A 22,489-nucleotide genomic window follows, 5' to 3' on the forward strand; every position below is an offset into this window, starting at 1 on the left:
CTTTCATTCCTTGCTCAGGGAAGCCTTCCTTCATCTCCCCAAAGCTGGGGTTGGGTATTCTTTCTGAGTCTCCCTTTGCTTTTTCCTTTTATAACATGTATAATACTATTTCATAATTGCCCATTCAGATGCCTGCCCATCTCTAGACTGTATGTTTCTGCCAATAGAGACTTTACCTTGTTCACAGATATACTCTTCAGAACCTGAAATAATGTCTGGCACATGGCAAGGATGCAAGGACACTATAATTTATGCTAAATTAATTAGTTATCATTATTAAGGTATTGACTATATATCCTTCTCTATGTCCGTAAAATGTATTATTATGCTTTAATTTTTATCCTATCAAGTTCAACGATGCTTAGCAACCACTTTATGGCATACAGACAATAATTATAAGTTTTGAATGCATTAATTAGCTAGTTAGTTCATTAGTTTTAAAAAGACAACACAATATTTCAGAACAAATCAAATCTCATCAAGTTTACTATTTCAGAAGCTGGGGTCTAGAAAGAAATTTAGCAGCCAGGTTATGTATTTGCTGATTTATGCCCATTTTCCCTCCCATATCCTTTGAGAGGTGGGTGATAATGACCACCAGGCTCACAAATTCACTGGCCTGTGTGGTCCCTCTTCTTCCATGTTACAATCTGAAGCAAGGCATGACAGCAAGAACAAGAGCCTAGAAGTCATCATTCAACCTGCAAGGGATCCTGAAGTTTAGGCGCTGAGAAGGTTTGTAGAACATGAATACTGACTGGCACTCCTGGGACTGTCAATGGCCAGTAAAATTACAGACAATGGGAGAACAGGAGGTACAGAAGCCGTAGGATGGGAACCTGAAGGAAAGCCCTCCAGGATGTCTCCTTCAAAATGTACATCTTTTACACTTTTCTTTCATAGTTAACATATTTAAAATATGTCTAAAGCATATTTAAAACAGCTAAAATCATGTCAATTACTAGCCAAATGCAAATAAACTTAAATGCAGAGGGTAATTGAAAAAGAGCTAAATTCCTTGCCTTAGTAGTGAGGATCCTCAACACTCTGGCTCCAAAATAACTTCTCAGGTTTATTGACCCCTACGATCCAAAGATATTCAGTTCTCTAGGGACCTCAGTAAGTATTGAGAATTCAAACATAAATGAGACACAGGTTCTATACAAAGGGAGATTTCCTAGGGGAAAAAAAAGACCAATTTACTGTACAGACTATCATGCCTACACTAGCACCACCCCATTGTCACACCTCATTACTCTCTAAGGTAGTGCCATTATAAAGTACACTTTGTGGGTTATGTTTCCAGAATCAGGGAAAAATAGTCTAATTGGTAGCTGTGTTCATGCTAAACTCTCTCTCAACTTTACTCTTCCTTAACCCTGCATTGACATCAGCTCCCCTTCAGGATAATCTCTTAAAAGTTACTGCACTTTTACTTTTAAAGTTGTTCTAAGAAACACAAAGGTCTGTGAACATACCGTTGTGCTAAGAAAGAGAAAAAAACTCTTAATCTAAGAGGTTTTACTTCTTTAAGTCTGGAAGACACCTGAGGAGCAATATGTTATTACAGGGAGGACTGAAAAAAAATAGATGGAAGTCAAGAAGAAAACAAAAAAATAGGAAAGACTAGATTCACATCAGGATATCTACATTTGAGGTTTGACCCTACCAGTGTCTGTAGGACCTTCAGTAAGTCTTTTACTCTTCTCAGCTTCAGTTTCCTCATATATAAAACACAAGGGTAGACCACATGATCAGTATATTTTCTTCCAGTTCATTCATACCTTGGAAAGAGATTTATTGAATTGCAATTAAGACAATACAAAGCACAGAGCTTAATAACTCTTTATTCTTCTTGTTCTGATTTATTTTGTTTTACTATAATTTCTTAATCAAAACATTTCTTTGGAAAATCATGAACTACTTATGAAAGCCTGAGGTAAAGTTAGACGATTGTCCATTGACAAGAAACAGTAAATTGTTGTGCCCCTAACAGTCGTCAAATATATTATTTGGGCCCTGAATATTTCTTTGTTCCGGTAGGGGGATTGGTTATGGTTGCTATTATTGCATAAGCAACCGACATTAAAGCTCAATGTAGCTTTTCCAAGATTGTTGTTGACTTTTTAAGCACAGGGAGGAAAGAAACTTCAAGCACCTCCAATCAAAATAAAGACTATCTACTCATCTGACAAAGGGCTAATATCCAGAATCTACAATGAACTCAAACAAATTTACAAGAAAAAAACAACCCCATCAAAAAGTGGGCAAAGGATATGAACAGACAGTTCTCAAAATAAGACATTTATGCAGCCAACAGACACATGAAAAAATGCTCATCATCACTGACCATCAGAGAAACGCAAATCAAAACCACAATGAGATACCATTTCACACCAGCTAGAATGACGATCATTAAAAAGTCAGGAAACAACAGGTGCTGGAGAGGATGTGGAGAAATAGGAACAGTTTTACACTGTTGGTGGGACTGTAAACTAGTTCGACCATTATGGAAGAAAGTGTGGTGATTCCTCAAGGATCTAGAACTAGAAATACCATTTGACCCAGCCATCCCATTACTGGGTATATACCCAAAGGATTATAAATCATGCTGCTATAAAGACACATGCACACGTGTGTTTATTGCAGCACTATTCACAAAAGCAAAAGCTTGGAACCAAGCCAAATGTCCAACAATAATAGACTGGATTAAGGAAATGTGGCACATATACACCATGGAATAATATGCAGCCATAAAAAAGGATGAGTTCATGTCCTTTGTAGGGACATGGATGAAGCTGGAAACCATTATTTTCAGCAAACTATCGCAAGGACAAAAAACCAAACACCGCATGTTCTCACTCACAGGTGGGAATTGAACAATGAAAACACTTGGACACAGGAAGGGGAACATCATACACCAGGACCTGCTGTGGGATTGGGGGAGGGGGGAGGGATAGCATTCGGAGATATATCTAATGTAAATGATGAGTTAATGGGTGCAGCACACCAACATGGCACATGTATACATATGTAACAAACCTGCATATTGTGTGCATGTGCCCTAGAACTTTAAAAAAAAAAAAAAGAGAGAGAGAGAGAGAGAGAAAGAAAACTGCCCCAGGTTGGGGCTCCCATCTTTTTTTTTTTTTTTTTTTTTTTTTTTTTTTTGAGGTGGAGTCTTGCTCTGTCACCCAAAAAATAAAAATAAAATAAAAAAATAAAGCCTATCTGCTCCTAGGACACAGCAAGGTCCTTGCTAATCAGCAATATAATTCCTTTCTCACTATTAGGTTTTCTAAACTGATCCTGGGAATTTTAGTTTTCTGCCTTTGGAAGATACACTTTGTCTAATGAATTATCTAATTAAAGAGGCCAGAAGATCCTCAAAGTCTTCCCTGGTGAAAATATTGAAAAGTATACTCAAAACTGGAGGAAGCCAGGTGTGGTGAAGTGCAGCTGTAGTCTTACCTCCTCGGAAGGCTGAAGTGGGAAAATCACTTGAGCCTAGGAGTAGTTTGAGCAGATGTGGTTCAAGTCTAGCTTGAGCAACATAGGGAGACACTGTCTCTAAATAAAAATGAGAGGATCCAAGGTCACTTTTCCCTATAAGAAGTGGGAACCCAACATCTCTCACTCATAGGAAATTTGGAAGCAAAAGTAACACATTGAAGATTCAGATTCTTATTCAAGATTGTGTGGCACAAACATGAGTGCCACATGGGGTGTTGGGCATAGCTTTCCTATTAGAAGGAAATAATTTTCTCAAGAGAAGTAGTGGAGTTTCAAATAAATTTGAAGTAGCTCTTTTCCCCTGAGCCCACAAAACCAAAGGTGGGGGATCCAGATAAAAAATAGGAAACTGCCCACACCCCACTCCTTTTGAATGGTCTAAGTCATTTAGATGCCTTTTAAGACTCCAGGAATAAACTCATTATCTAGGAATTTAACAGTTTTTCTCCTACACTGTAATTCCCTTTTCAAATTGCACTAATTCCTCAGTAGAACAATGGATATGTATTATTGTGTATGAATGTGCTAGTCTTGGGAATACCGAATGAGTAAATATACTCCTCCATGTGCCCCACGTTTCTCATAGAGATAAGGCACAAATATATCAACATGAAGTGCAAATTAGTGATTGGTGGCACAAAACAGAAGCCCACAGTAAGTCAGGAATTGTCGGATAGGTCCATGTGCTAGAGGGGCACTCCAGAGAGGGCACAAGGAAAGAAGGAAAACTAAGCATTCTGCTTATCATAGATTAGAAGACATCGCCCTTTGAAAGGAGAAAAGACAGAGAAGGTAGCAAACTCCATATATGCACATTATTATAGTTACCATTATTATTATTAAAAGTATGTGCCTCTGCTCCAATGGCTTGAGCCTATGACTAGAATATGTGTACTCTGATTATTGAAGAAGGTGCCTCAGATTTCTTCTATTCCTCTCCCTCTTTACCTCCTCCTCATTATTATGCTTTTTTCCTCACCTCTCCACTACCATCTGACATAAAGTTCAGTCCATTGATTTAGTTATAGCTTTTGGATATTTTGTATGCAGATTTACAGCTTTGTTCACTATTTTTTCTCTTATTTTTTAAAATAATGAATTGTTTTTATAATTGTATGGGCATTTAAAAATATTTTTATCTTATTTTTATTCTAAGTCATTCACTTACAATTGTAACCAGGAATTGCCATGATAAAGGGAAATATTAATAGCTTGTCCATGTCTCAAGTAGCAAATCATAAATGCCTTCTTTCTTCCAAGTTAACTCCTCAGAGAGACATATACTATCTCAAAAACACCTCCAATCTGTCTTAGATGGCATAAAGAGCCCGAGAGGGGAGGCTAATGGCTTCACACTTAAAATATTCTCCTAGCAACTCTGGAAATTCAGATATGTTTCAGGTAAAATTTCTCCCCTAGGAAGCCATAAACCTAGGCCCAAATTGTCAGAATTTCAAAAACAAAATAATTTTATCCAAATCTCTTTTCTGCTGGATCTCTGTTACTGCCTTCTTCAGCACACTGACTTCTTAATCAAAGCCTCTCTCTTGTCATACAAATGGCCCAGGAAGCCCTCAATTGTAAAGAAGCCCTTCTCAGTACATACTGGTCTGGATGAGGTAGGCTATGCTATAGCAACAAATAACCTCACAATCTCATTTTTATAACACATTGAAAGTTTAGGTATTGCTCACATTAATATGGGTTGCTCAGCTCACCTCCAAAGAGTGATCCAAGGGCCCTCATTAGGCATTTTTTAGCAGCACATGGAGTTGACATAAAGGGCAAGAGAGAGCTGGAATAAATGACATTTTTAAAAAGTCAAGTCTAAGAAGTGGCTTACATCATTTCTGCCTGCATTCTATAGCACCAATCTAACTGCAATAGATACTGGAAAATACAGCCTTCTTGTATGTGCAGAAAGAGAAACTTATGTGACATTGTCACTGTCACACATTTAATTTCCAGGATGCAAACATGGAATTTCATAACCACAAGCCCCATGAGACACATAATTATGGTTTTTATTAACTCTGAAAGGATTCAGAAATCAATTTCCCTAGAGGCTGGAAAGATGAAAACATAAATGTATTTATGCATATATATATATATATATATATACACACATACACACATATATATCATTATTAATCTACCCATTTAGTCATTCAACACCATTTTTTTAGCAAAAGCAAAAACATGTGTTTTGTGGTCTGGTTGGTTTATTCCATGTAATAATACATCTTAAAGATTGTTCCATATCAGTACATATATTAGCATGTACTATAGAGCTATATCATTCATTGTTATAGCTATAGTCTTTCACCATACTCCTGTACTGAAAAACAGATTGTTTCCACAGAACATACCTAAATGTATATCTTTGAGTACACATGCAATTAAGTCTTTGAAATAGATTCCCAGGAAGGACTCCTTGGAAGAAATTAAAATGATGTTCTCATATTATTTTTCCAAAGCCAGAATAACATTGATACCAAAACATAATAAAGACAGCACAAAATAGAAAACCACAGACTAGTCTCACTTGGGAAATTAACCCGAAAATCCTCAAAGAATTATTGGCAAATAAAATCCAGCAACATATTAAATAATCATTTTCCACAACCTAGTGAGACTTATACTACTATAAATTCAATACCTAGATTTCCTAAATACCCCAGCATCCTTAAGGGTGTACCTAGAATAGAAACAGTGCTTTGCACTTTGAGTAAATATGTATTGTTGATGAATAAATGAATAAACATAGAAAACATTTAACATAATTCACCATATTAATAAATATAAAGAAAATTTATGTGATCATTTCTATAAGTTGATAAAGAGGCATTGGAAATTCAGCATATGTTTCTGATCTTTTAAATTTTATATAAAAAGGAATACTTTCTTAACATTATTTTAGATGATTGAGAGATCAATAAACACACACACATACTATAGCTACTTCAAATCAAGTCAGTATCATGTTTAAAAATGAAACTCTAGTCTGGGCGTAGTGGCTCATGCCTGCAATCCCAGCACTTTGGGAGGCCAAGGTGGGCGGATCACTTGAGATCAGGAGTTCGAGACCAGCCGGGCCAACAGGGTGAAACCCCCATCTCTATCAAAAATACAAAAATTAGCCGGGCGTGGTGGCATGTGCCTGTAATCCCAGCTACTTGGGAGGCTGAGGCAGGAGAATCACTTGAACCTGGGAGGTAGAGGATGCAGTGAGCGGAGATTGTGCCATTCCACTCCAGCCTGGGCGACAGAGCAAAACTCTGTCTCAAGAAAAAAAAAAAAAAAAAGAAGCACTAACGATTTCATGTTAAAGTAATGAATAAAATGAAAACACTAGACAATGTAATAGGGAATATGAGTCATAAAAATTGTAAAAGAATAAGTAAAACTACCATTATCTTCAGATGGTATAATTTTACTCCTGAAAACACCAAGAGAATCTATTAAAAACAATAACAAAATTCGGCAACGTGGATGCTACCACATTACTATAAAAAGTCAATAGTTTTATAAAATATAAATAAAACTAATTACAAATATAATAAAAGAAAATATCCAATTTACAATAATAATAAAAGGATAAAATATTTTATCTTTGTATCAAAAAGACAGGCAATAAATGCTGGTGAAGATGTGGAGAAAAGGGAACCCTCATACACTGTTGGTGGGACTATAAATTAGTACAACCACTATGGAGAACAGTTTGGAGGTTCTTCAAAAAACTAAAAATAGAGCTACCATATGATCCAGCAATCAGCAATCTCACTGCTTATATACTCAAAAGAAGGGAAAGCAGGATATCAAAGAGAGATTTGCACTCCCATGTTTATTGTAGCACTATTCACAATAGCCAAGATTTGGAAGTAACCTAAGTGCCCATCAACAGATGAATGGATAAAGAAATGTCATAGATATACACAATGGAATACTATTCAGCCGTAAAGAAGAATGAGATTCTGTCATTTGCAACAACATGGATGGAACTGGAAGTCATTACATTGTGTGAAATAAGCCAGGCACGGAAAGATAAACTTTGCTTGTTTTCACTTATTTGTGGAAGCCAAAAATTAAAACAACTGAACTCATGGAAATAGAGAGTAGACAGATGATTACCAGAAGCTGGGAAGGGTAGTGGGGAGTGGGGGTAGGGGAGTGTACAAAAAACTAGTTAGAAAGAATGAATAAGACCTAGTATTTGACAGCACAACAGGGTGACTACAATCGGTACTAATTTAATTGTACATTTTTAAATTACTAAAAAAGTATAATTGGAATGTTTGTAATGCAAAGGATAAATGTTTGAGGGGATGGATACCCCATTTACCATGATGTGATTATTACACATTGCATGCATGTATCAAAGAATCTCATGTACCCCATAAATAGATACACCTACCATGTACCCACATAAATTAAAAATTAAATTTTAAAAAATTAAATAAAATGTGTGGCCCCACCATTATACATGTCATTATGCATTTGTTCAAACCCTTAGAATCTACAACACCAAGAGTGAACCCTAATATAAATAATAGACTCTGGGTGATAAGGATGTGTCAATGTAGGTTCATTGTGTGTAACCAATGTAACATTCTGACAAAGGACGTTGACAATGGGAGAGGCTATGCATGTGTTAGGGCAGGGGAGAAAGGGAAATCTCTGTTCCTTCCACTCAATTATGCTATGAATCTAACACTGCTCTAAAAATAAAGTCTATTTTTAAAAAGGTAAAATACTTAAGAATGCCTTTAACAAATAATGTATGGAACTTATATCATTGAAAATTTTATATTTTTATGGGGGCATTTTAGAATATTTAATAAATAGAAATATGTACCCTGTTTTTGAACAGAAAATCTAACATTATTATTATGAGAAAACAATTTTTAAGCCACCCTAATAAAATTACATATATTATATTACATATATACATATATGTGATGGTAGTGGTGGTAGAAAAGGGACTTCAGAGACTATAGTATGTTTCAAAAATGTATATGAAAAGATAACAAGAATAGTCAGAAAATTTCTGGGAAAAAAAGGAATAATGATTAAGGCCTGCTTTTATCAGATATTGAAACTTACTATCCAATTACTACTGCAGCATAACAAACCACTCCAGTTCTAATGGTATAAAATACCCATTTTGTTACGTCCATGAAATCTGTGGGTCAGGAATTCAGTCAGGGCACAGGGATGGTGGAGGGTTTCTGTGAAGCCTCAGTTGGGGTTGCCTCTGTGGGTGGGGGCCAGAATCAGAGGCTTCACTCACGGGTCTGCCACCAGAACTGGGATGACTTGTAGATGCAGCTCAGCTGTAGCACTTACATGTGTTCTCTCCATGAAGCCCAGCTGGAATATTCCTAGGAGGAAGCCACCAAACACAACTGGTTAGAGGAGTTGCCTGTGAGAGGAGCAGAATAAATGGTAGAGATGGGAAGAGTAGGAGAAGAGGAAGCAGATGAAGAATACAAGTCTTAGAAAAGATAGACAATCATCCTGTTTATGTATTAACTTTTAATTTTAAAAATAGCTAATTTTGTAAACTAAGCCTAAGTGAAATTTTATTTTTTTCTTTTATTTTTATTCATGATATATATGCTTGATACAAAAACATCAAGATTCTTGATGTTTGGCTGGAATTTTTTCAGGATAGTATAGTGAAAAGAAAGTATTTCTTGATGATCAGAAGCTCTGTTAATTTTTTTTAATTTAATTTTTTTTTTTTTCTTGAGACAGGCACTTTGTCACCAGGCTGGAGTGCAGTGGCACAAACACGGCTCACTGCAGCCTCAACCTCGTGGGCTCAAGCAATTCTCCTGGCTCAGCCCCACAAGTAGCTGGGAATATACATGCATGCCACCACACCCAGCTAATTTTTGTACTTTTTCTAGAAACGGGGGTTCACTATCTTGCTCAGGCCGGTCTCGAATTCCGGAGTTCAAGCGATCTGCCTGCCTCAGCTTCCCAAAGTGCTGAGATTACAGGCGTGAGCCACTGCACCTGGCTTGTTGTTGATTTTTAAGATGGGAAAAGAACTATTGTTTAATTTTTTCCAAATGTATGATGACATTGTCTGTGAATGTTCTCACTCCTCCTCCTGCCTATGGATTTCATTATAACTGCCTTCCAAGAGAGACCACAAGAACACACTCATAGTCCAACACCAAATGAGACATGAACTCATCAAGTAGGCAATGTGCAAATTTTATGGATGAATGTAAGTTCTAATATGCAGAGCAAGCTGAAAGTTATATGCATATTATATGGGTAAAGTTAAAGTAAATTGTTATTATTGTTTCCAAATATTCATGCTCAGAAGCAAGTAAATGCCATATTTTTCCCACTTAAGTTAATAAATTTGATAGCAATGTTTTTCTCAGATTTGTTTCATCGTTAACGCTATTGCTTCTGGTTTAGCCCTGTAAAGGCCTTGACTTCAGGTGGGACTTTATGTACAACATGTAGAAATACTAATCAGGACTTTCTATCTAATGCAGGGTCGAAGTCATGATGGCTTTATCAACTGAAAAAAAAACAAAAAATCAGAAAGTAAGCAAGGCCTAACAAATAGGCTCAAGATGGTAAATTGAGGGGCATTTGAAGACAGACATCAAGTTATCACATTTTGGGTCTCTAGTGTCCAGCATGGACCCCAGCCCACAGAAGGCACTCTATTAATTTTTATGCCTCTACTTGCATTAGACGTTGCCATATAGTTATTACTACTCTTACTAGAAACCACCACCTACTGTAAACCTAGCCCTACCAGATGTACCACCTATGCCAGTCACCAGTCCTGATTTTCCCAGCTGGACTGCCTAGTCTGCCTCAAATGCATCCTAGACTAGCAGCCCTTTTTTACAGACAAGGTCTTGAAATACTTTAAACTCTGGTAAGCCTAGATTTTTAAAGAAATCCAACCTGGTGTTTTGAAAAACTTAGGAGTCTCTTTGTTACTATTGCATAATTTGTATATTTCCTATGGAATTCATTACCATCTGAAATACAATAGTAATACAATCTACATTGGTTTATCTGTTAATTATTAGTTTATCTTTGTTTCGGCCAATAAACAATGACATACCAATTATTTGTATGCTCTATGCCTCTCAAGTTAGTATTTGCCAATTCAACACAAAATTTTTCCCTGAAAAATTTGGGAGGAAGATGAGAATAAATGAACTAAACACCCAGTTATGACAACCTCAATTACTGGCAACCTATAAATAGCAGCAGATGTAAGTACAATGTCCCCTGAAGATTACTACGTGAGCCTCAGGAAGGCAGCAAGTGGAATTTTTTAAAATTTACATTATAAATATACCAGAGATTTAGCCTTGGGGTTCAGACTCACAAGATCAAAAATTTAGTTTCATTGAGTTTCCTAGTTTTATATATGAATGACATAGTCTTGTTAAATATTAATTATATTTATGAATATCATTCTGTAATGAGTTTCATTCTGTGTTTCAAATTTCCACAGGGCTCCAAAGGAGACTATCACAAGAGTATAAATTTTCTATAAAATCATTACCTAGAAATTGTAAATAAGCACTAATACATCAATTACACAAGCTGAGATATAAATTCCATAACAAGTATCATGAAAGGTCAATAATAATTTTGTTATAAAAATGTCAAACCCAACCTTAGTCTGGGAATATATAATTACTTTAGTCATGAGGTAAATAAAAGCCATCTCTACTGGGCTCTTTTTGGAATGAGGAAGAGGAGAGTGAGCCATTCAGAAATTTTCCAAATTAGAGCACCTCTCAGAGTTCCCTTTTTTCAGCCTTCACCATTGTTGCCATCTGGGCCAAAAGCTCTCTTGTTTCTATATTGTTCACAGTCATATCCTGAAGCTAAATACAGTGCTTGGCACATAGTAGGCAAAAAAACAAGTATTTATTAGTTGAAATTAATTGGAATATGATGATAAAACTTAATTTCCTTAAGGGCAAGTCTCGTAAATCTGTGCTTTGCTATTACCAGGAATTATGCTAAGCCCTATGTATTTACTATCACATGTTACACTCAACCTTAAAAAGTACTTATGATCATTTCCATTAGACAACTTAAAACAATTGAGGTTTACAGAGGTTAAATAACTTGCCCAAATAAACACAATAAATGTGACAAAATCTTGCCCAAATACACACAACAAATGTGACAAAATTTGAACCTCTGCTCAAACTCCTAGGCTGCTTCTCCACTGGGCTCTGTATAGGACTATGTATTGCCTGTAAGCCCTCAGTCAGCCTTCCCAATCTAAGTACTTACATTAAAGGTGACAAACAAAAACTACTAGATAAATTCATATAAAAGAAATATCGGGGGGAGGAGCCAAGATGGCCGAATAGGAACAGCTCTGGTCTACAGCTCCCAGAGTGAGCGATGCAGAAGACGGGTGATTTCTGCATTTCCATCTGAGGTACCGGGTTGATCTCACTAGGGAGTGCCAGATAGTGGGCGCAGGTCAGTGGGTGTGCGCACCGTGCACAAGCCGAAGCAGGGCGAGGCATTGGCTCACTCAGGAAGTGCAAGGGGTCAGGGAGTTCCCTTTCCTAGTCAAAGAAAGGAGTGACAGACGGCACCTGGAAAATCGGGTCACTCCCACCCCAATACTGCGCTTTTCTGATGGCCTTAAAAAATGGCGCACCAGGAGATTATATCCCGCACCTGGCTCAGAGGGTCCTACGCCCACGGAGTCTCACCGATTGCTAGCACAGCAGCCTGAGATCAAACTGCAAGGTGGCAGGAAGGCTGGGGGAGGGGTGCCCACCATTGCCCAGGATTGCTTAGGTAAACAAAGCAGCCAGGAAGCTCAAACTGGGTGAAGCCCACCACAGCTCAAGGAGGCCTGCCTGCCTCTGTAGGCTCCACCTCTGGGGGCAGGGCACAGACAAACAAAAAGACAGCAGTAACCTCTGCAGACTTAAATGTCCCTGTCTGGCAGCTTTGAAGAGAGCAGTGGTTCTCCCAGCACGCAGCTAGAGATCTGAGAACGGGCAGACTGCCTCCTCAAGTGGGTCCCTGAACCCTGACCCCCGAGCAGCCTAACTGGGAGGCACCCCCCAGCAAGGGCAGACTGACACCTCACACGGCCGGGTACTCCTCTAAGACAAAACTTTCAGAGGAATGATCAGACAGCAGCATTCGTGGTTCACGAAAAACCACTGTTCTGCAGACACCGCTGCTGATACCCAGGCAAACAGGGTCTGGAGTGGACCTCTAGCAAACTCCAACAGACCTGCAGCTGAGGGTCCTGTCTGTTAGAAGGAAAACTAACAAACAGAAAGGACATCCACACCAAAAACCCATCTGTACATCACCATCATCAAAGACCAAAAGTAGATAAAACCACAAAGATGGGGAAAAAACAGAGCAGAAAAACTGGAAACTCTAAAAAGCAGAGTGCCTCTCCTCCTCCAAAGGAATGCAGTTCCTCACCAGCAACGGAACAAAGCTGGATGGAGAATGACTTTGACAAGCTGAGACAAGAAGGCTTCAGACGATCAAACTACTCCGAGCTACAGGAGGAAATTCAAACCAAAAGGCAAAGAAGTTGAAAACTTTGAAAAAAATTTAGACGAATGTATAACTAGAATAACCAATACAGAGAAGTGCTTAAAGGAGCTGATGGAGCTGAAAGCCAGGGCTCGAGAACTACGTGAAGAATGCAGAAGCCTCAGGAGCCGATGCAATCAACTGGAAGAAAGGGTATCAGCGATGGAAGATGAAATGAATGAAATGAAGCGAGAAGGGAAGTTTAGAGAAAAAAGAATAAAAAGAAATGAACAAAGCCTCCAAGAAATATGGGACTATGTGAAAAGACCAAATCTACGTCTGATTGGTGTACCTGAAAGTGACGGGGAGAATGGAACCAAGTTGGAAAACACTCTGCAGGATATTATCCAGGAGAACTTCCCCAATCTAGCAAGGCAGGCCAACATTCAGATTCAGGAAATACAGAGAACACCACAAAGATACTCCTCGAGAAGAGCAACTCCAAGACACATAATTGTCAGATTCACCAAAGTTGAAATGAAGGAAAAAATGTTAAGGGCAGCCAGAGAGAAAGGTCGGATTACCCTCAAAGGGAAGCCCATCAGACTAACAGCGGATCTCTTGGCAGAAACTCTACAAGCCAGAAGAGAGTGGGGGCCAATATTCAACATTCTTAAAGAAAAGAATTTTCAACCCAGAATTTCATATCCAGCCAAACTAAGCTTCATAAGTGAAGGAGAAATAAAATACTTTACAGACAAGCAAATGCTGAGAGATTTTGTCACCACCAGGCCTGCCCTAAAAGACCTCCTGAAGGAAGCACTAAACATGGAAAGGAACAACCAGTACCAGCCACTGCAAAATCATGCCAAAATGTAAAGACCATCTAGACTAGGAAGAAACTGCATCAACTAATGAGCAAAATAACCAGCTAACATCATAATGACAGGATCAAATTCACACATAACAATATTAACTTTAAATGTAAATGGACTAAAGTCTCCAATTAAAAGACACAGACTGGCAAATTGGATAAAGAGTCAAGACCCATCAGTGTGCTGTATTCAGGAAACCCATCTCACGTGCAGAGACACACATAGGCTCAAAATAAAAGGATGGAGGAAGATCTACCAAGCAAATGGAAAACAAAAAAAGGCAGGAGTTTCAATCCTAGTCTCTGATAAAACAGACTTTAAACCAACAAAGATCAAAAGAGACAAAAAAGGCCATTACATAATGGTAAAGGGATCAATTCAACAAGAAGAGCTAACTATCCTAAATATATATGCACCCAATACAGGAGCACCCAGATTCATAAAGCAAGTCCTGAGTGACCTACGAAGAGACTTAGACTCCCACACATTAATAATGGGAGACTTTAACACCCCACTGTCAACATTAGACAGATCAATGAGACAGAAAGTCAACAAGGATACCCAGGAATTGAACTCAGCTCTGCACCAAGCAGACCTAATAGACATCTACGGAACTCTCCACCCCAAATCAAGAGAATATATATTTTTTTCAGCACCACACCACACCTACTCCAAAATTGACCACATACTTGGAAGTAAAGCTCTCCTCAGCAAATGTAAAAGAACAGAAATTATAACAAACTATCTCTCAGACCACAGTGCAATCAAACTAGAACCCAGGATTAAGAATCTCACTCAAAACCGCTCAACTACATGGAAACTGAACAACCTGCTCCTGAATGACTACTGGGTACATAATGAAATGAAGGCAGAAATAAAGATATTCTTTGAAACCAACGAGAACAAAGACACTACATACCAGAATCTCTGGGACACACTCAAAGCAGTGTGTAGAGGGAAATTTATAGCACTAAATGCCCACAAGACAAAGCAGGAAAGATCCAAAATTGACACCTGAACATCACAATTAAAAGAACTAGAAAAGCAAGAGCAAACACATTCAAAAGCTAGCAGAAGGCAAGAAATAACTAAAATCAGAGCAGAACTGAAGGAGATAGAGACACAAAAAAAACCCTTCAAAAAATTAATGAATCCAGGAGCTGGTTTTTTGAAAGGATCAACAAAATTGATAGATGGCTAGCAAGACTAATAAAGAAAAAAAGAGAGAAGAATCAAATAGATGCAATAAAAAATGATAAAGGGGATATCACCACCGATCCCACAGAAATACAAACTACCATCAGAGAATACTACAAACACCTCTACGCAAATAAACTACAAAATCTACAAGAAATGGATAAATTCCTCGACACATACACTCTCCCAAGACTAAACCAGGAAGAAGTTGAATCTCTGAATAGACCAATAACAGGATCTGAAATTGTGGCAATAATCAATAGCTTACCAACCAAAAAGAGTCCAGGACCAGATGGATTCACAGCTGAATTCTACCAGAGGTACAAGGAGGAACTGGTACCATTCCTTCTGAAACTATTCCAATCAATAGAAAAAGAGGAATCCTCCCTAACTCATTTTATGAGGCCAGCATCATCTTGATACCAAAGCTGGGCAGAGACACAACCAAAAAAGAGAATTTTAGACCAATATCCTTGATGAACATTGATGCAAAAATCCTCAATAAAATACTGGTAAACCAAATCCAGCGGCACATCAAAAAGCTTATCCACGATGATCAAGTGGGCTTCATCCCTGGGATGCAAGGCTGGTTCAATATGTGCAAATCAATAAATGTAATCCAGCATATAAACAGAACCAAAGACAAAAACCACATGATTATCTCAACAGATGCAGAAAAGGCCTTTGACAAAATTCAACAATGCTTCAAGCTAAAAACTCTCAATAAATTAGGTATTGACGGGACATATCTCAAAATAATAAGAGCTATCTATGACAAATCCACAGCCAATATCATACTGAATGGGCAAAAACTGGAAGCATTCCCTTTGAAAACTGGCACAAGACAGGGATGCCCTCTCTCACCACTCCTATTCAACATAGTGTTGGAAATTCTGGCCAGGGCAATCAGGCAGGAGAAGGAAATAAAGGGTATTCAATTAGGAGAAGAGGAAGTCAAATTGTCCCTGTTTGCAGATAACATGATTGTATATCTAGAAAACCCCATTGTCTCAGCCGAAAATCTCCTTAAGCTGATAAGCAACTTCAGCAAAGTCTCAGGATACAAAATCAATGTACAAAAATCACGAGCATTCTTATACACCAATAACAGACACACAGACCCAAATCATGAGTGAACTCCCATTCACAATTGCTTCAAAGAGAATAAAATACCTAGGAATCCAACTTACAAGGGACGTGAAGGACCTCTTCAAGGAGAACTACAAAACGCTGCTCAAGGAAATAAAAGAGGATACAAACAAATGGAAGAACATTCCATGCTCATGGGTAGGAAGAATCAATATCGTGAAAATGGCCATACTGCCCAAGGTAATTTACAGATTCAATGCCATCCCCATCAAGCTACCAATGACTTTCTTCACAGAATTGGAAAAAACTACTTTAAAGTTCATATGGAACCAAAAAAGAGCCTGCATTGCCAAGTCAATCCTAAGCCGAAAGAACGAAGCTGGAGGCATCACACTACCTGACTTCAAACTGTACTACAAGGCTACAGTAACCAAAACAGCATGGTACTGGTACCAAAACAGAGATATAGATCAATGGAACAGAACAGAGCCCTCAGAAATAACGCCGCATATCTACAACTATCTGATCTTTGACAAACCTGAGAAAAACAAGACATGGGGAAAGGATTCCCTATTTAATAAATGGTGCTGGGAAAACTGGCTAGCCATATGTAGAAAGCTGAAACTGGATCCCTTCCTTACAACTTATACAAAAATCAATTCAAGATGGATTAAAGACTTAAACATTAGACCTAAAACCATAAAAACCCTAGAAGAAAACCTAGGCATTACCATTCAGGACATAGGCATGGGCAAGGACTTCATGTCTAAAACACCAAAAGCAATGGCAACAAAAGCCAAAGTTGACAAATGGGATCTAATTAAACTAAAGAGCTTCTTCACAGCAAAAGAAACTACCATCAGAGTGAACAGGCAACCTACAAAATGCGAGAAAATTTTCACAACCTACTCATCTGACAAAGGGCTAATATCCAGAATCTACAACGAACTCAAACAAATTTACAAGAAAAAAACAAACAACCCCATCAACAAGTGGGCGAAGGACATGAACAGACACTTCTCAAAAGAAGACATTTATGCAGCCAAAAAACACAAGAAAAAATGCTTACCACCACTGGCCATCAGAGAAATGCAAATCAAAACCACAATGAGATACCATCTCACACCAGTTAGAATGACAATCATTCAAAAGTCAGGAAACAACAGGTGCTGGAGAGGATGTGGAGAAATAGGAACACATTTACACTGTTGGTGGGACTGTAAACTAGTTCAACCATTGTGGAAGTCAGTGTGGCGATTCCTCAGGGATCTAGAACTAGAAATACCATTTGACCCAGCCATCCCATTACTGGGTATATACCCAAAGGATTATAAATCATGCTGCTATAAAGACACATGCACACGTATGTTTATTGCAGCATTATTCACGATAGCAAAGACTTGGAACCAACCCAAATGTCCAATAATGATAGACTGGATTAAGAAAATGTGGCACATATACACCATTGAATACTATGCAGCCATAAAAAATGATGAGTTCATGTCCTTTGTAGGGACATGGATGAAATTGGAAATCGTCATTCTCAGTAAACTGTTGCAAGAACAAAAAACCAAACACCGCATATTCTCACTCATAGGTGGGAATTGAACAATGAGAACACATGGACACAGGAAGGGGAATATCACACTCTGGGGACTGTTGTGGGGTGGGGGGAGGGGGGAGGGATAGCATTGGGAGATATACCTAATGCTAGATGACGAGTTAGTGGGTGCAGCGCACCAGCATGGCACATGGATACATATGTAACTAACCTGCACATTGTGCACATGTACCCTAAAACTTAAAGTATAATAATAATAATAATAAATCTCATGAATATATATCAGGCTTTTTAGAAATGCTGACTCCCCTATTCTAAACATGGCTCTGCATTCTCTGGCATCTTCCCATTAATGACTAACATTTTGCTTCTTAATTTCTACAAGGAAATAAACATGGTGGCTCTAGAGCACCAGCATCAAAATCACTCTGAAATTTGACCCTAGAGGGAGAGGCCAGCAAAGGTAGACTGTCTTCCAAAGGGTAATGCACTAATCACTTCTTATTTTATGGTTATTATTATTTTCCTAAACTAGGTTATATAAGAAAAAGAAAAATAAGATTTTTATATTAATATGAAATTACTCTAATATGCTTTTATGCATCATTAAAGTTCTGGGGCTATATCGTTACCTCTGGCTTGTAAGCTCCTTCAGCTTCTTTGAACCAGAAAGTCACAGAAAGATTTCTGTGTTGGTTCCCAGAGAGAAAGGTAGTAAGGCCTAGGAAGGACCATGGTCAAAAAGCGTGCTCTCAGGACACACTGAAAAACAAATTCTAGTGGTTAGATCCATTCTCCTGCTCAGGTGCAGTTTTACTGGTGTATGGTCCTCAGCGTGGTCAAGGGTCAAGAGAAATGGGAATCTGGGAGTTGGTGCTTGACAAAGTCATCTCTCACCTGATTTAGTTTGTAATACCAAATAATCATTTACAAAAAATTATTTGAATGCTTTCAATTCATTCTGAGTGACAATATATTTGCATAGATAGGTCTTTTTGTGCAACATTTACAAATGTTGCTGTAATGGGGTTTTGGAAAAGAAGTGCTACTTTTCATTACATAAAGGTTAATACCTTCATTAATAAAGGTTAGTGCCATGTCTCAAATTTTTTCTGATAAACCATGCCTAAAAGTGAACTAAAGTAGGCAGTAAAGTTAAACCATCTTTTGCCTCCTGGGACCTAAACATCAATTTTCTGGTACCTCATTTATTGGTGAAATTACATTAAGTGGCAAAATGTTTGCTTTCTTGGCTTTCACTTGCTTCCTACAATGTAGTGCTGAAGTACTAGATCACTTAGCCTGCTTTCTTCCTTCTACCAAATCCATTTCTAAGTGTTTCTGGCAGGACTGAAAGGATGTAGCAGAGATGATTACTTTCATGCGCGTCCGTGTTAAGAGACCACCAAAAAGGCTTTGTGTGAGCAATAAAGCTTTTAATCACCTGGGTGCAGGTGGGCTGAGTCCGAAAAGAGTCAGCGAAGGGAGATAAGGGTGGGGCCGTTTTATAGGATTTGGGTAGATAAAGGACAATTACAGTCAAGGGGGGTTGTTCTCTGGCGGGCAGAGTGGGCGTCACAAGGTGCTCAGTAGGGGAGCTTTTGAGCCAGGATGAGCCAGGAAAAGGAATTTCACAAGAAAATGTCATCAGTTAAAGCAGGAACAGGCCATTTTCACTTCTTTTGTGGTGGAATGTCATCAGTTAAGGCAGAAACGGGCCATCTGGATGTGTATGTGCAGGTCACAGGGTTATGATGGTTTAGCTTGGGCTCAGAGGCCTGACATTCCTGTCTTCTTATATTAATAAGAAAAATAAAATGAAATAGTGGTAAAGTGTTGGGATGATGAAAATTTTGGGGGGATGGTATGGAGAGATAATGGGCGATGTTTCTCAGGGCTGCTTCGAGAGGGATTGGGGCGGCATGGGAACCTAGAGTGGGAGAAATTAAGCTGAAGGAAGATTTTGTGGTAAGGGGTGATATTGTGGGGTTGTTAGAAGAAATATTTGTCATGTAGAATTATTGGTGATGGCCTGGATATGGTTTTGTATGAATTGAGAAACTAAATGGAATAAGAGAAGGAGAAAAACAGGTATAAAAGGTCTAAGAATTGGGAGGACCCAGGACACCTGATTAGAGAGTGCCTAAGGAGATTCAGCATAGTCCTGCCAGCAAAGATTATTTATTTACTTCAAGAGTTAAGAGTGGCAGTTTGGGGATAGCACCAGGAGATATCAGCTGTGATGGCTTGGAGAAACAGTGTAAACTGGCAGTGTAAACAAAAGCAGGGCATGTGTGAGTAGTTGAGAACGGTGAATAGGAGTATGACTAGACAGAAGATAGTAGGGATGACAAGTTTTTTGGGGGCACAGTCTAAGTTGCTCTGGTGTCTGGAATGAGACTGGGGCCTAATAAAAAGGAGCGTCTATACAGGAGCTTAAATGGGCTGTACCTTGTAGCATTCTGAGGACAGCTCTGACTTCTGAGAAGGGAAAGTGGTAAAAGTATTGTACAGTCTTTTTTAAGTTGGTGGCTGAGCTTGGTGAGGTGTGTTTTTAAGACTATTAGTCTGTTCTACTTTTCCTGAAGACTTAGGACTGTAATTGATATAAAGGTTTCACTGAATACTAAGAGCCTGAAAAAATGCTTGGCTGATTTGACTAATAAAGGCTGGTCTGTTATCAGACTGTATAGAGGTGGGAAGGTTAAACTGAGGAATTATGTCTGACAGAAGGGAAGAAATGACTGCGGTGGCCTTCTCAGACCCTGTAGGAAAGGCCTCTACTTATCCAGTGAAAGTGTCTACCTAGACTAAGAGGTATTTTAGTTATGTCTCAGGGCCTGTTGAGTAAAGCTAATTTGCCAGTCCTGGGTGGGGGCAAATCCTTGAGCTTGATGTGTAGGGAAGGGAGGGGCCCTGAATAATCCCTGCGGAGCAGTAGAATAGCAGATGGAACACTGAGAAGTTATTTCCTTGAGGATAGATTTCCATGATGGAAAGGAAATGAGAGGTTCTAAGAGGCAGGCTAGTGGCTTGTACTATAGTATAACCTGCCTTTGCTGGTGTGTGTTGATTAGGCCTGGTGGAATAAATCAAGTGTGATCAGGGTGAGGAACAGGAAAGAAGGAAATATGGGGAAATGGGGTGAATGTCAGGTGGATCAGAGAGATACAGTCATAGGGGTCAGGTGTGGTATCAGGAATAATGTGGGAGGCCAGATTGAAGTCCGGACCAGGAATAATGGTAATTGTGGGACTTGACAAAGAGTGAGTATAGCTGAAGGAGCCGGGGAGCAGAAAGTATATGCGTCAGGTATGAGGAAGAAAATAGATTTTGGAAGTTATGAGAAATGTAGAGAGTGAGTTGAGCATAGTTTGTGATTTTTAGGGCCTCTAAAAGTATTAAAGCAGCGGCAGCCGCTGCACACAGACATGAGGGCTAGGCTAAAACAGTAAAGTCAAGTCTTTTGGACAGAAAGGCTACAGGGTGCAGTCCTGGCTCTTGTGTAAGAATTCTGACTGCACTAACCATGCCTAGGAATGAAAGGAGTTATTTTGTAAGCGATTGAGGTTTGGGAGATTAATCGGACACAATCAGCAGGGAGAGCACGTGTGTTTTTATGAGAATTATGCCGAGATAGGTAACAGATGAGGATGAAATTTGGGCTTGTCTGAAGTAATGGGGGCTGTCTGTGAAGCCTTGCGGCAGTACAACCCAGGTAATTTGCTGAGCCTAATGGGTGCCAGGGTCAGTCTAAGTGAAAGCAAAGAGAGGCTGGGATGAAGGGTGCAAAGGAATAGTAAAGAAAGCATGTTTGAGAACCAGAACAGAATAATGGGTTGTAGAGGCAGGTATTGAGGATAGGAGAGTATATGGGTTTGGCACCAAGGGGTAGATAGGCAAAACAATTTGGTTGATAAGGCACAGATTCTGAACTAACCTGTAAGCCTTGTCTGGTTTCAGGACAGGTAAAATGGGGGAATGGTAAGAAGAGTATATAGGCTTCAAAAGGCCATGCTGTAACAGGAAAGTGATAACAGGTTTTAATCCTTTTAAAGCATGCTGTGGGATGGGATATTGGCATTGAGTGGGGTAAGGGTGATTAGGTTTTAATGGGATGGTAATGGGCATGTGATCGGTTGCCAGGGAGGGAGTAGAGATGTCCCATACTTGAGGGTTAAGGTTGGGGGATACGAGAGGAAGATGCAAAGGAGGCTTCGGGTTGGGGAGAAGGGCGGCAATGAGATGCAGCTGTAGTCCAGGAATAGTCAGGGAAGCAGATAATTTAGTTAAAATGTCTTGGCCTAATAAGGGAACTGGGCAGGTGGGGATAACTAAAAAAGAGTGCATAAAAGAATGTTTTCTAAGTTGGCACCAGAGTTGGGGAGTTTTAAGAGGTTTAGAAGCCTGGCCATCAATACCCACAACAGTTATGGAGGCAAGGGAAACAGGACCTTGAAAAGAAGGTAACGTGGAGTGGGTAGCCTCCATATTGACTAAGAAGGGGACGGACTTACCCTCCACTGTGAGAGTTATCTAGAGCATCTGTGATGGTCCTGTAGGCTTCTGAGGTGATCAGGCAGTGTCAGTCTTCAGCTGCTAAGCTGAGAAGATCTGGGAAGGAGTCAGAGAGCCTTGGGCCAGAGTTCCAGGGGCTCTGGAAGTGGCTGCCAGGTGAGTTGAACAGTCCGATTTTCAGTGGGGTCCCACACAGATGGGACGCAGC

General features: G+C 39.1%; 1 protein-coding gene across 5 annotated transcripts in view; it reads right to left on the reverse strand.

Moving 5' to 3' along the window:
* The window catches only part of LOC107967080 (embryonic stem cell-related gene protein-like), a 199,325-nt gene that overhangs the window by 173,957 nt on the left and 2,879 nt on the right, over positions 1–22,489 (reverse strand). For 3 of the 5 annotated variants that reach the window (XM_063800410.1, XM_063800411.1, XM_063800408.1), the window contains exon 2: positions 8,860–8,894. In XM_063800410.1, the coding sequence (XP_063656480.1) occupies positions 8,860–8,894 (35 nt within the window). Of the gene's footprint in view, positions 1–1,669; positions 1,785–5,231; positions 5,309–8,616; positions 8,895–22,489 lie in introns of all 5 variants that reach the window. The other 2 variants (XR_010153501.1, XR_010153502.1) reach the window with 2 other exon arrangements.

The sequence above is a fragment of the Pan troglodytes genome, chromosome 1 (assembly GCF_028858775.2).
Source record: "Pan troglodytes isolate AG18354 chromosome 1, NHGRI_mPanTro3-v2.0_pri, whole genome shotgun sequence".
NCBI lineage: Eukaryota > Metazoa > Chordata > Mammalia > Primates > Hominidae > Pan > Pan troglodytes.